At 38.0% G+C, this 15,639-nt stretch overlaps 1 protein-coding gene across 1 annotated transcript in view; it reads right to left on the bottom strand.

The window, feature by feature from the left end:
• The window catches only part of AFG1L (AFG1 like ATPase), a 198,852-nt gene that overhangs the window by 60,613 nt on the left and 122,600 nt on the right, over positions 1-15,639 (bottom strand). The window contains exon 8 of the mRNA XM_045844090.1: positions 5,717-5,799. Coding sequence (XP_045700046.1) covers positions 5,717-5,799 — 83 coding nt within the window. The remainder of the gene's footprint in view (positions 1-5,716; positions 5,800-15,639) is intronic.

Below are 15,639 nucleotides of genomic sequence, written 5' to 3'. Positions count from 1 at the left end.
TCTGTCCCTTGCCCTCTGAGGAACTGACTTCAGGAAGGTCCAGTGTCTAGTCTTGATGAAGGATGGTATACTGACCTTAGGCGCATGCTGACTGACAGTAAGCAGTCAGGCATGTCCTAGGCTTTGCACCTGTAATGGAACCTAGTGAGCAGGCAGGCACACAGCTAGACTCTCCCCAACTCAACCACCCAGGATGCAAAGGTGACCCGATGGGAACCTTGTCCAGCTCTCTTTGTCAGCTAATGAACAATCATGGGCTAGAAAAACAACTTTAAGTGACAATATCCTATGTTGTCTTCTGTTTGTGCAACTGACTCCATATGGATATGTTTCTGTACCCTCTGCTGCTAAATAAATTGTGTCCTTTAACTGTGTGGTATTTCTCTTTCAATATCATCACTGCTCCAACTGTAACCCCATGCAAATTAGTGTTAGAAATAAGAATGCTCTGAGTATAAAAGACTCTAAAAGAAACATGAGACAATTCAGGGACCCGAAGGGAAAAAGAGCATGGCAGGCCATAACTAGCTTAAGTTCACAGAAAACTTTTTTGTAGACCATGAAAAACAAATTATTTCACTGGGGTATGTATAGAGCCTGCTAGGGGTATGGATGGTCTAGCACAGGGAATCCAACGTTTCGGCATCTCTAGACCCACTGGAAGAAGAGTTGTCTTGGGCCACACATTAAATACGCAAACACTAACGAAAACTGATGAGCAAAAAAAAAAAAAATCCATGCTTAATTTTCGTGATATCCACCCACACAGATAGGCAAAAAAATCCTCACATAATAACCCTAATTTTGCAGTGGCCCTTTTGATAATCTTTTAAAATTGTCAAGCAGGTCCCAAGTTTGGATCACTAATATAGAAAATGTACATATCTAAGTAATAAAACTTAGTAATAAACCTAATGTCTTAAGTAAATTTATGATTTTGTGCTAAGCTGCATTCATAGCCACCCTGGGCAGCATGCAGCCTGCTAGCAGCGGGTCGGACACCCCTGGTCTAATACACAGAACTAAAACAAATTACAGTCTAAAAGGATGGGGGCTAGACTTCATTGTCAAGTTGCTTCTACTGGCAGATGTTTCAGAGGTTCTTCAATGGGAAATGAAACAGGAAATGATGGAGCTGGTACTCTAACTGGTAAGAAAACCTAAGACTCATACTATAGATTCCAATGTGTGGGTCAGAAACCCCTGCGGTGGGACTCTGCTGAACCAGAAGATGGCAACATCCCAGGCAGAAGACAGATGTCTGCCGAAGTTTAAGGCAGAAGAAGATGTAATAATTGAGCTAAGCAATGTATTAAATTTTCATTGATCTGTTTCTCTCACTTGAGAGTGGAAAGATGTGCATAGGGAAGATCACAGACAAGGAACAACATGTTTTTAATTGTGGGAAGTACATTTTAACTTGTATGAGCTCCAGACTGTGTTTTTGCAGACCTTCTAAAACAGAGCCATAACTTTGAAACTGTGTTTCTGCCAACAAACATTTTTTAATGGTTCAAAGATATATTCTCAGGATATGATTTCCTATTTGGAATAGTTGTTTCCCAAGTGCAATATTGAGAATACTTGAGACAGAACAATTGCTAAAAAAAAAAAAAAAAGGAAAATTGGTAAAAGTATTTAAGGAGAAACTTTTTTTTTTAATGTGTTCTAAAGATGGATAAAAGTCTACTCTATTAGCCAGGTGAAAAATATGTAAACTTGGGGGCTGCATCTGAAAAGTTGTAACATATTTTTCATCATTTTCAGTATGCTCCGTAGTCCCCAAATACATGGAATTGAAATAGCCTTGAGACAATTTAACTGAAAAATGTGCTCAGATGTAATTTTGTCGAAGTGCTAGATGACTTCAGTGACTAGAAACCAAATGAAATAAAGGAAAAAAGACTGGTTTCTTTGAGGTTAGAAACTGTCAAATGTACCCTGCTGGGAGAAATGGTCCTCCATGGGACTCTCTCTCACCTATGCATCTTGCTGAGTCTGCCAAGAATGCATCTAACCATTTCTCAGGTTGTGTTTGTAGTAAAAAACCTTGAGGGATAAGGCAATGTCTACCTTGAGACACAAAGTAAGTTTGCTTACTTCTAGCTTGAAAATAGGACATTCCCCAAACTTGGGTTCCTCTCCTACACCACAATTCACTGCCTATGCAGGCATCTAGCTAAGCCCTCAGCAAAACTCACCATCCCCACCACAGTGGGACTAGGGAGCAAGGAGGGAACCACCATAACATGCTCTCTGAGGCTACACTAAAGATGAGGAGCTTGTGTATGAGTATGATAGTGTTTACACAGGAACCCTCTCCCCATCCCCACCTGCGGTTCCTTCAACAGACTAGTAGAAAAAGGAAGCAGTGTATGCAGCTCCTGAATGACAAAGGAAAATGAAAAGTGACAGATAAAGGGGGAGTCCAAGGTGACCTGACCTCCTCTTCCCAGGAAACTGTAACCTTCTCAGAAGTGACAAGGAAAATGGCCTGGAGCAAATCCAATGTGTCCCTCAGCAGTCGTGTTCCCCTGTCTGAAGAAGATGTTTATTGGTATATAAAATAACAGCCTCTAGTGCCACTAGCCCCCAAGCGGAGAGTTAGTATGAAGCAGTTATATTTTCTGGAAGGCATGGATGGGGCTATTGGTGGCAAACACCAGGCAGTTCAAAATAAATTACTGGTCCAAGCCCCCGACCAATGGAAAAGGAAGCCCAGTGCTTTGTTGACTTGTTTGGATTTAGGCAAACTATATTCCACACACAGGGGTCTATCTTACGGAGCCCAATCCACCAAGCAACCAGCAGGCAAATGATTTGTGCTCATCTCTGGGAAGACCAACCATGTGGTTACAGTCGAATGAAAACTGGTCAACCATGGGGTACTTTATGTAAAAGTTTGGATATCTGCACTCAAGCTCTCAGTGGTTTGTTAACTTGCTAATTTAAATTCTCTGAGATTGTTTTATATGAGTTTGAAAACTTCTTGGGATAGTCTAAAAACCATCTGCAACTTATTTATAAAGGTACTCGGGGATTTCTAAATTGAATGTGATGCAAAACCGCAAATGAAATAGATTAGAAACAAACGTACAATGCCTTGTGTGAACCAGACAATGTTAGAAACCATAGAAATTTTTCCATATCAACTTTTGGGGTAGTTTTTAAAAATCTATAGTAATCATGGATACTATCTGAACTGTGTTTGGGGACATTTTTAATTGGTTTTGGAAAATTAGGCTAATAAAATACTGAGTTAGCGAATATTTCTATTTAGTTAAAGATCATATATGGGATTTTGCTTACATGAAATTCTGAGATAGTACCTGATGTTCCCCCAGAGGGAAGCTAGAAATTTTTTCTTTTTAGGCCCCTGGTGTGCTAGTGAAATTGACGCGGGAGTAGTGTGGACTTGCATGTTCAGGAACCAACTCCAGATGTTTAAGCAGAAGGTAATAAACACATGTATTAATGGGGAAATATATAGCATGGCACATTAAAATCTGTTATGGGGGAAAACTAATGTTTTCCTGTAAGAACAAGATAAAAGGAAATCTAATTAAATCACAATTTAATATATAAACACGAAATTTTCATCCACTCCATCATAAAAGAAATTCTTTTCTATCCAAGGGTCCATATAAAACAATGAATTATATCCCTAGCACCCTGTCCTGGTATCTAGTATTATTCTCACACTTCTGAGAGGATTTATTTTAATTCCCAATTCTCCGTAGGGACACATATCTGCCTTACCCTTTTGACTGAGGTGTGCCCCCAGGCTCTCTCTTCTCGGTGACCAGACTATGGTGAAAGCCCTTTTGACATTAAATTTGTGACCAAATCTACCTTCCGTGAGGATTAAATGAATTTATATATATTTTAAGAAAGCTGTTCCGGGGTTTCATGGAGTCCTTCGTAGATTCTCGTTTCATGGACTCAGATGTTGTTCGAGTTTGTTTTCTTCCAGTACATGTTTTAAGCATAGCCTGAATCTCGTGTTAGAACTGTATTACTTTTATGGGGAAGAGGAAGGGGTAACAAAGGCAGGTCGAAGAGAAAATGTTTATGCTCCAAGCAAAAGCAGCCTGTCCACCTCGTGTAAATCCACTGAGACCTCCCTAGCACTAGGAAACAAATACCATGCTTTAGACCCGGACTACCATCTTTACTTAGGGAGCTTCCCATTAGAAAAATGTTTGACTTCTTCCACACATGGATACACTTGGTGAGAAAGCAGGGAACGAGGATTACCTTCTTTGAAAAATAAAGAAAATAATAATAATAAATTAATTTCTAAGTACTATACATCTGGAATATCAAGAAATAAGTAGCTGAGAATCAGAAGAGTCTGCGAATATCAAAAGAATAAAAAGTCCAGAAAACACAAACATAAAAGAAACTGGGGGTTGGGGGGGCGAGTCTAAGTTAAAGCAAAAAAAAGTGCTATAAGGGTTTTTTTAAAATTATAAAGTACTTTAAAGACAAAGTACTTAAGGGCAGATGAAGAACCTCCTATAAATAATCATCAGAATCTGAATAATAAACTGAAATAGTTCCCTTGGTACACTGTAAAGTATGCAATTTTAATTATGTGATTTTTCTAGCTAATTTCTGCTTCAAAAACAGTAAAGTGCTTCTGCTTACAAGGTGGCAGAGACAAGAACTTTTCTGAACCTCTCACATACTCATTGTCATCAAAATTTAAATTAGCAGAAACATGCCTTAGAGTTCAATCACAATTAGCCCTTAGACCAGCACTTTCCAACTGGTGTGCTGCTGGAGCTTTTAAAACATGAGACACCCAACTCAGGTTTTAAGGCACTGACCTCTTCTCCCTTGGACTGTCAAGTAAAAAAATGAGAACAACCAATATAACAATAGCCATCGGGTGTGAATGAATCAAAACTATACCTATACTTTTGTCAGATCAGCAAAAAAGAAAATTTTTTTTGGTGTGCTGCAGAATTTTAGTAATTAGTTTATGTGTGCCATGAGACGAAAAAGGTTGAAAATTGCTGCCTTTGACCTATTTGCTGGGAACCTACGATGTGCCCAGCACTGGCGGCACACGCAACACAACAGTGTGCATCTGTGAAGCACTCTTCCTTTTCAGCTTCTAAAACATACATTTTACAAACTATATGTGTTTTTCAGCATCTACTGCATGTGCTGAAGACATGTATTATTTATAAATTGGTCCACTCAGGAAAGTTTTAGCCCTTAAAAGACAAAATGTATCCAGTTGTACTTGTGTATATAAAATTTACATAGTTATGTATGGAAGTCAATCAACAATGATAAATACAAACAGATTGTCTGACAAAATAAACCAACTATTTTCAGGGAACAGAAATGGAACATTTGTCAGAATATGTCTACAAATAATTAATCACTTTAGCACAATAAAGATATTTTCTTATTACTAGAATGTCTTATAAGAGCATACTCATTACTTTCTAACCATCTGTCATCACTCCTCCCCAAAAAGCTAATTAGGGTTTCATCCAATCACACATTATAAATCATGCAAATGTGGGTGGCAAAAAATGCAGTTTAAAGAAGTTAATATTATTTTGTATTTTAAAAATCACAAGTTTCAAAACTAGCCTTTCATGATCTAATAATTACCCTGCTTATTTTTTTCATCCTTTCCCAGTTACTATTCCATAGTAAATTCAGGAAATTAAAATTTAAAAAAGAACAAACTTACAGGTAGTAGAGTTTTCCTGCAGCAGGAAGTTCCCTCTTCCGGTAATCTATCCCAGAGTCTAACTGGACCGTATCACAGTACTCCTACAAATCAAACACATGAAATATCTTTTTAAACAAGTTATGGCTTAGAATTATAATCATTCTGCTATCCTATCTTTTTTTATTTTTGACATTTTTCTCAACAAAATAATGAGTTTAGGACAAAGCAATAGAACTCAAATAAGAATCATAAAACTTGAATATTAAATATATAGCAAGCCAAAAAAATCAGTTTAAATTAAGATTTGCAGCATGCCTTCCTGAAAGCTTGCTAATAAAACAATGCTGTCAGCACATTCCCCATTTTTATGTTCAAGTCACACTGTTTATTTCTTTACATTGTTTTAAAAATTTATTGTATTTTTTCCATTGCCATTTGTCCTCCTTATACTCCCCTTCCCACTGCAATCATCACACTGTTATCCATGTCCATGATTCCTTTTACTATTTTGCTCACTCCCTCCACCTGTAACACCACCCCTAGAGCTCTCAGCCTGCTCTCTATGAGTCTCTCTATTTTGCTTGTTCATTCAGTTTGCTTATTAGATTCCATATTTGAATGAAATCATATGGTATTTGTCTTTCTCTGACTGGCTTTTTTCACTTAGCATAATGTTCTCCAGATCCACCCACACTGTCGTTTTTGTAAAAATCCCAATTTCTATTACCTGGCAGTAAGAAGCTAGAAACTATCAAAAAGAATAACTCATGGGTCTTAATCATCACAATAGCAAGACACAGGTTAAGCCAGTTGGGCCAGAACATTAGTACCCACATTTTAAACCAGATGATCATACTCAAGGGCTGCAATATGTACAACATCTGTCCAGAAGGTATGCAGCCATGTAATATGAAAAGTAGAGACATTTATTGAAGAAGATACAAGATATAAGAAACATTGTATATTGAACAGTGATGCCTCAGTCCCCTTCGAAGTAGGCATCTTGGGACCTCACACAGCTCTCCCAGTCGCCATCAGCTGCCCTGTCGCATTTTCCTGAATCTCATTGATGGTATGAAATCTCTTCCCTTTCAAAGGTGATTTTAGTTTTGGGAAAAGCCAGAAGTTGCAGGGCACCAAATGTGGGCTGTAGGGACCTGAGTCACCTGGGTGATTTGATGTTTCACAAAAAAACTCTGCACAAGAGGACACATTGTCGTGATAAAGCTGCCAACCACCAGTTGCCCATAGCTGCAGCCTTCTGAATCATCCAAACAGTTTCCAGTAGAGGAATGTTCAAGCTTAATGCAAAATTTGATGCAGACTTGTTGCTCTTCTCCCTCAGTCATTTTGAATGTGATGGCCACACAGTACACATGCTCACTCATCAGTATCTACTGCCCCCACTGACTAGTACAGTGAAGGCATCAACATTCACGTATGCACGTTCCAGTCCACTCTCTGGCTGCCAGGTTACATTGACGTGGTACAAACTGTTCTCATTATATTAACAATGGCTGTACTTTTTGCAGACAAACCTTTTGTACTTCCCTTCACTTCTAAATGACTGCTACTGTCCTTGTCCTTTAGTTCCCCCTCCAGCCATCAAAGTCATCAGAGTTCTTTCTGCAGTGAACACCTCCCTACAACCCGAGTCATCCTGTGCCACTGATGTTCTTCTCTCCTCCCCATTACTCCTTCCTTTCCAGGCTTCCCTCCCCAGGGTGCTTATGTGCATGGACATACCACACACATCTTCTAAGACTGTTACTACAACTTTTGGTCAGTTGACTTTATTTTGGGGGTATATATATCAGATAGACAGAGAGATAGACATAGATAAATTCAGTCCAGTAAAACAATGGTGAGCAAGGGTTTTGAGGACAATTCAAGAAACATTTACAGGCTGATCTTTTTGTCTTCATTCAAAATGAAAATTGCTTTATGAATATTCATGAGGAAAAATTGTATTTTAATAACTTCACTACTTTTATTAATGAAAAACTGCATTTTAGAGCCAAGGTAATTGTGGTGAATTGCAAATGATGACTGCAATAACCTCTCCATCCCAATACGTGCCACTGACATTCCAGCCATTGAGAAATTATGTCTGTGCCCCTCTCCCTTGTATCCTGTGCTGTGGTAAAAATAGTGTTATACAATAATATCCGAGGTGACATTCAAGGCTGGATGGATGTCACCTACTTGTTGGCTGGATGCTTGCTCTGGAACCCTGAAATGTCAGGTAAATATCAAACTGCCTGGAGGCAAACACGCCATGAGAGAGCTTCAAGCAGCACGTGCAGAAAGTTGCCCTGGAGAGGCCCTGAGATGACATGCACAGAGAGGTGTCTGACCAGTCCCCAGCTGTTATAGTTGTAGCCATCATGGTACTGATGGAGCCAAAACTACCGGCTAAGTGTTTCTCAAATCCCTGACCCACATAAACTGGGGAAGATGATAAAGTAACATTTCTTAAGCCTCTAAATTTTGTGATCATTTGTTAGGTAGCAATAGATCATCAGAACTATCTCGGCACACCTGAGATACAGCACCATCATTTCTCCCTGAAATTGCCTCCTGGGTTGTATGGCTATGCTAGGGCTGAGTGGATATTTATCACCCGTGCTATGGGGAACAGACTGTACACAGCAGCAATGACTGCATTTCCCCTCCTCCCGCACTGCAGCTGCTACCGGCTCAGGGAAGTAAAATAAAGTGATCAACCATGCCCCTGGGATCGAGGGGTTTCCCCCAGACTGAGGGGTTTTCTGGATGTAGGACTTTTAGTGCTAACACCAGCACAGTTCGGGAAAACTGGGACAGTTCATCACCCTAGAAGTGAAGACCCAGAAATCTTGGCTGGAAGTCTGGAGTAGGTACAGCATTCAGACTTACATAGTTGACCCTTGAACAACAAGGGTGTTAGGGATGTCAATCCCTGCACAGACGAAAATCCACATGTAACTTTTGACTCCCCAGAATCTTAACTACTAATAACCTACCATTGGCTGCAAGACTTACACATAACATAACAGTCAGTAAGCACATATTTTGTATGTTATTTGTTACATGCTGTATTTTTACAATTAAGTACGCTAGAAAAAATATTATTAAGAAAATACATTTATAATACTTATTGAATAAAATCCACTTAAAAGAGGACCCAGTTGAAACCCGTCTTGTTCAAGGGTCAACTGTATATTAGCAATTGTGAATTTGATTAGTATAAAATAATCTCCAAGAAGAAGCTGGTCTTCTGGGAAAGCCTCCAAAGCCGAGCTTTTGAACTTCATACGTGAAGAACCACCACTGTACCTCAGTCATGCCCCCTACAATGCTTGACCTGAGCAGCCAGCCGGCCTCCCCGTACACACCGCCCTAGCTCACTGTTCTAAGTTGCTCAAACCCACTCCCCAGGCCTCACTCTTAGGACTCGGACCCTGTAATTCATCTCATCAAAATAAAAAACAAAAACACTTTTGCCCACATAGATGCATTCCACTCTCCCCTTGCCTCAGAGGATCTGTAGAAAGTAAAAAGGTATAGCCATATATCTCTCTTCTCAATCTTGAGTAAAGTACTAAACCTGGGGAAAAAACATACTTCCTCCCCCTTGCCCATGCTATAATTGTGGGTGCTCAGCCATCCCGTACAAAGAAAGGAGAGGCACCTCCTTAAGTAGCACTTTGTTCTCTCTCTCTCTTTCTCTCTCTCTCTCTGAGGGAAATCTGGAAATCTGTCCTGGTTGGTAAAGGCCAATTATTCATAAGCTACCTGTACCACAGATAATATAATAAACATATTATCTTATGTTTATATTATAATTTAAAAAGTGTAGCAATTTGGTTATACATTTCCCCAGGTTCTCTATTTCTTTTAAACCACAATTTATCTTATATGACTCAATATTCCTAATTCAGTCAAAAATGTTTCTTTTTTTTTGCAATTAAAACAATAAGGTTAATGGAAGTTATACAAGCTTCAATTTCACTTTCTGGGTAACTTACTTTCCTCTCACATGAGTGATTAAGCCCTGCCAAATGATTGCATTTGTACATTCACTAATCACCACCAAGGAATACCTAATCAGCAGCAAAGGAACTATAACCAAAGCCCTTAGATGTTAGCTCTTAATTGTCTGAAAAATACTAACACTCAGTTTATATTTTTAAAGAAAAATAAACCTCTAATTTTCACATTTTATTCCTTTAAGCTAGATTCTTCAAAACACTTCACAGACGGGTGCAGGAGAATGAAGGCTAAGTTATTTCCAAGCTGAGAATGAATCTAGTTAAAGAGGTATGGTCTCTAAGTAATTTCCTAATTTGAGGGATATTACAAGACCTGTGACCTCTTATCATCATCCAATTCAAATGCGTAAAACTAATCAGCCACCAAAGAAAATGTATTTTTAAATAGTTTATTTATGTATACAAAAGACAAATACAATTACATAGTCCAAAAATGAGATTAGGAAGTTTGGGGAAGAGGGGGAGAGAGGTTAGCACACCCCTGGGAGCATACTCAAGAGTCAAAGGCCTTTGACTTTGGAAAGAAAAATGTACTGCGAAAAGAACCACATTCCAGCAGTTTGCATTTTCCCTAAGACCTATTGTGTATATTTTTAGCAATTCTGAATAATATTATGAGGGCGACAACAATGATGTTGATGACAAAGATAGAAATAGAAAGAAATGAAGATGAAATAGAAAGAAACAGAAGAAAAGATAAATTGGGATGTTATATGCATAGTTCTAGGCTTAATTTTTTTTGATATCTTAGAAGTTTTATATGTAAAATAACTTTAGATTTAAATACAGGAAATATATGCTGTATACTGTACCATTTTGCTTGCTAAGAATACAATTCCATATGTAAATGGCAAGTAAGAATACAAGAAATATACTGAACAAAAAAATGTGGAAGGCTGGGTGGAGGTGTCTTTCTTTGGAGGCAGATATAGTTGCAGGTAAACATACTCAAGCAGCTATATATTCTAAGGTAACTGTTTTAGCCTCATTTAACACAACCATGTGCTACTAATTTTAAGCTTAAACAATGATATATAAAAATTCAATACATACACTTCTGTATATTTTAAACTTTTTAGAATTTAAGTACAAAAAATAAATACAAAAAAGTATGCAAATTATAAATGTCCAGCTCAGTCAAGGAAAAAAGAACATTACTAGCACCTCTGAATCCCCTTAGTAGCTTCTTCTACCTCCTCAAAGGTAACTTGTATCCTGATTCTGGCACCATAGAACTCTGCCTGTTTTGGGAGCTTTATCTGAGTGGAACCATACAGTAGGCACCCTTTTGTGATTGGGTCCCTTCACGTTTGTGAGATTCATCCATCCACATGTTGTATAAGGTTGTAGTTTACTGATTGCTATATTGTATCCACCCTGTGAATATACAACAATTTATTGATTCATTCTACTACTGATGGACATTTGGGCTGTTTCTAGTTACTAGCCCTTTCAAACAATGCAGCCACAAAACATGACTTTACATGCCCATGTTCTTGTTGGATATATATACATAGAAGAGTAACTACTTGACTGTAGGCTGAGTATATGCTCAGCTTTAGTGAATATTGCATTTTCCAAGGTTTGACTGTACACTCTGCACTCAAACCAGTACTCTGTGAGCATTCCTAAGTATATGTTTGCTAATACTGACCTTTTCAGTCACAGAAACTCATGTGTTAACATAATTTTTTATATTGATTTTCAGGATAATACTAAAGATGTTCCATATATTTCATAAATATATTACATTATTTTATATGTCAAAAATGTTACATTTATGGTTGAACAAGTCCCCTGCAAATTTATTTATTTTGGATCAACCTAACAAACATTGAACTCTATATGCCAGACAGTTACCTGGTTACTGGAGATAAAATAATGAGTAAGATACAGCTTTAGCTCTGATAGTCTGATAGAATTCAGACGTTTGCCTCAAATTGCCACCTTTTTCGGCTCCCAATCATACATAATTTTTCAAAGTTGATTAAGTCCTCTGCCAATTGCCTAAGCATGTGATTTTAGCCTGTTACTTAACCACTCTGGATGCTAGTTTCCTCTTCCACAAAACAAAGGAATTGAATTATGATCCCTTTCAGTCTAAAATTCAGAACACTATTGCTGAAGTTCTCTCACACAGGGGCTAAGTCCTTCTCCTGACTTTCTGAGTTTTAGAGTAGGCCCTGCCTCTGAGTCTCCCTCAGGCCATCTCGGCCCCTTGGCTTTCTTGTTCATACCATGTTCCACAGTGAATAAAAACCCTGTCCCCCACCACCTTACTCCTACTTCCCAGATACCCCAGAGTCTCTCTCACTTAAAATACCCACACCCTACCACCTTAGTACGTAAGGTCTGTATCCCTTCTTTTTTATCAAGCAGTTTCAGAATTTCTCTTCCTTCCCAAAAAGCAGGAAAGGAAGAAACTTAACAATTGCAAGGTGCCTATTATATGACTCAGTTATGCTAGACAACTGACTTGAATCTATCTCGTATAATCCTCAAAATAATCATACACAGACAAAAGTAATTGTTTTCTAATTCCCACCGTACAGTTAAGAAAATTTATGAGGAAGGTTTGTTTTATGTTTATTTAAATCACTGCTATGGGCTGAATTGTGACCCCTGCAAATTCATATGTTGAAAGTCCTAACCTCCCAATACCTCAGAATATGACTATATTTGGAGATAGAGCCTTTAAAGAGGTAATTGAGTTATATATATACACACACCACATTTTTTGGACTATAAGACACATCTTCCCCAATTTGGAAAGAAAAGGGGGTGCGTCTTATAGTCTGAATGTAGCTTACCTGGCTCTCTGTGTGGTGAGGGGTGGTGGAGTGGGGTCACAGGAGGCAGGAGCAGGATCACTGTTATATTTTCCTCCCAAATTTGAGGGGGTGCATCTTATAGCCCAAAAAATCTGGTATATATGTATATGTAATTATATATAACATATACATTATATATATATATGTATGTATATATATATATATATATATATATATATATATATTCCTCTCACTTAATCCTCTTAGCCACACTATCAAGTAGGCATTATTATTGTTATTACTCCCATTTTATAGATAGATAAGGAAACTAAAACACAGAGAAGTAACTTATTAATTATCAGAGAGCTCAATAGTGGTTCACTTTCGAGGGATTCAAACCCAAGCATTTTGGCTCCAGTGTTGAGATTCTTAACCACTTTGCCATATTGCCACCAGACTCCAAGGTATATTCAAGCAATCAGGACTCTTACTTAGACATACAAGGCAATGCAAAATTCATGTGGGCTTATTAGGAAGTTCTTGCAGTACTGTCAGCTGCTTAAGGAGGCCCCACCTGTACTGGGCCCTGCTCATGCACTACCAAACAAGGCCTAGTCTTGACAGTTACCTTGAGAAGCAGCTACGCTGCAAAGAACTGATTTGTTTACTTATCTACAACCTAACCCATAGAAAAATGAAAAGGAACAGTGTTTTAGAGACTTTGTCCAGCTATATTACACTGCACACAACAAATGGGAGGTTTTCCTATAATGACTGAGACAGTAGAAACAGACTTGGGTTTTAAGCCTGTAAGTTCCATGAGACAAGGATCATGCCTGTGTTGTTCATCCCTGTGTCCCAGCACCTAGCATTGGTGTCTAGCACAGTATCTAGTACACAGTGCATAGTAAATGCTCAGTAAATACTGGTCAACTGGATTTATAATTAACAAACTCATTTGTGTGCAAAGCTTAGGTGCAAAACAGTATGTTAGAAACTACAGGAATAAGGCAATCTGTTCAGTCCCTTTCCTAAGGAGCTTTTATGACAAAATGGGAACTGATTTAACAGGGTTGTTGCTAAAACTGAACTCAGAATGGACAGACATGGACATGGTAGGCCAAAGCTGAGGCCTAGCAGAGAAGAGGACTCAGAGGAAGCTAACTAAAGAATAGTCCAGGAGAGTCTTTGTTAGAAACCAGATGAGACAGAAAAACTCAGCCAGGAGTTCCATCCTCTTCCAAGTAAGAGTTTCATCCCAAGGCAGGGTATCCTCATGACAAGAAGGTGAAACTGAGTACATTTCCACATCTGTAAAATGAAGATCCTGAACTACACCGACCTGGCTGATTATACCCACCACAACCAATCCATCACATCTCACGCAGTTTTTGGTGAAACATCAAATCATCTGGGTGACTCAGCCCTGCTACAGACCAGATTTGGTGCACTGTAAATTCTGGCTTTTCCCAAAACTAAATCACCTTTGAAAAGTAAGAGATTTCAGACCCTCAGTGAGATTCAGGAAAATATGACGGAGCAGGTGATGGCAACTGGAAGAACTGTGTGAGGTTCCAAGGTGCCTACTTGAAGGGGACTGAGGCATCATTGTCCTGTGTACAATGTTTCTCGTATCTTGTATCTTCTTCAATAAATGTCTCTATTTTTCTTACTACGTGGCTGGATACTCCTGGACACACCTCACATTTGTCTAGAGTTATTCTGCTCACAAAGACAGAAGACGTGAACGCAGGTCTGCAGGCCACGTGCCTGTCCCCATGACACATCCCTTCTATGTTCAGAACAAGACATGGAGCAAAAGTTCAAAAATTCCACTACCTGTAAATATTCTAGTAATTAGGATTTTGCAATAATCTGTTGCTAACTTAATATGTACAAGCAACATCCAATAAAATTCCCACAGATCATACTCAAGTGTACATGATTTCTTGTCATTTATTTATTAATACTCTACTGTGTTCTATAAGTGGCCATGTGGCTTCTTAAAAAAGATCATCTTGCTATTTGCAAATTCAATTTCACCATTTAATTTTCAATGTTAGTTAATACACAGTAAAAAGTAATTTGACAAAACCTAATGAAGCTTTAATTGTACAGAACCTTTGACCTAGAAATTCCATTTCTAGGAAACCATCCTACAGAAACACTGACTCATGTGACTAAAAATACATTTGTAAACAGGTTTTTAAAAGCATTATTTGAAAAGTAAAAAACTAGAATAAACCTAAGTATACAAAAAATAATATATTTTAAAATGGTAGTGCAGCTGTAACATGAAATACAAAGCAGTTATTTTCTAAAAAATGAATTATATCTAATATCAAAAGATCTCCAGGATATCTTCAAGGGATAAAAGCACAACTCAGATTAAAATGAAACTATTATCCTATTAATTTACAACAAAACAAAACTACATCTTTAGGCATGTTTAGAGATGTTTATGCATATAAATGTACAGAAAATTTGAAAAGATACACAGTAATTTTTTCCAGCTTTCTATGAGTTTAGCTTTTTTAGATTTCACATATAAATGATATCATATGGCATTTTATTTCTCTGACTTATTTCACTTAGCATAATCCTGAAGGTCCATCTATTTTGCCACAAATAACAGGATGTCCTTCTGTTTCATGGCTGGAAAATATTCCATCGTGTGTGTGTGTGTGTCTCACATCATCTTTATCCATTCATTTATTCATTAATAAACACTGAGGTTGTTACCATGTCCTGGACTTTGAATAATCATGCAGGTATGTCTTATCTCCTTTAGCTATATAGTCCGAAGTAGGATCGCTGGATCATATGCTAGTTCTATTTTTAACTTTTTAAGGAACTTCTTTATTGTTTTCCATAGTGGCTGCACGAATTTACAGTCCTACCAACAGTGTGAAAGGGTTTCCTCTTCTCCACATCTTCCCCAACACTTGTCTCTTATCTTTTTGATGATCACTATTCTAACAGAGGTAGGGTTAAATCTCATTGTGGTTTTGATTTGCATTTCCCTGATGATCAGTGATGGTGAACACCTTTTCATGGACCTATATGCCATTCATATGTCTTTATAAATCATCTATTCAGTTCCTCTGCTCATTTTTTGAAGTCTCCTATCATTGTG

This window comes from Phyllostomus hastatus, unplaced genomic scaffold (assembly GCF_019186645.2).
Source record: "Phyllostomus hastatus isolate PE091 unplaced genomic scaffold, TTU_PhHast_1.1 phas_contig_40, whole genome shotgun sequence".
Taxonomy (NCBI): Eukaryota; Metazoa; Chordata; class Mammalia; order Chiroptera; family Phyllostomidae; genus Phyllostomus; species Phyllostomus hastatus.
Note: the sequence above shows the minus strand (reverse complement) of the source record. Positions and strands in the feature narration are given on the sequence as shown.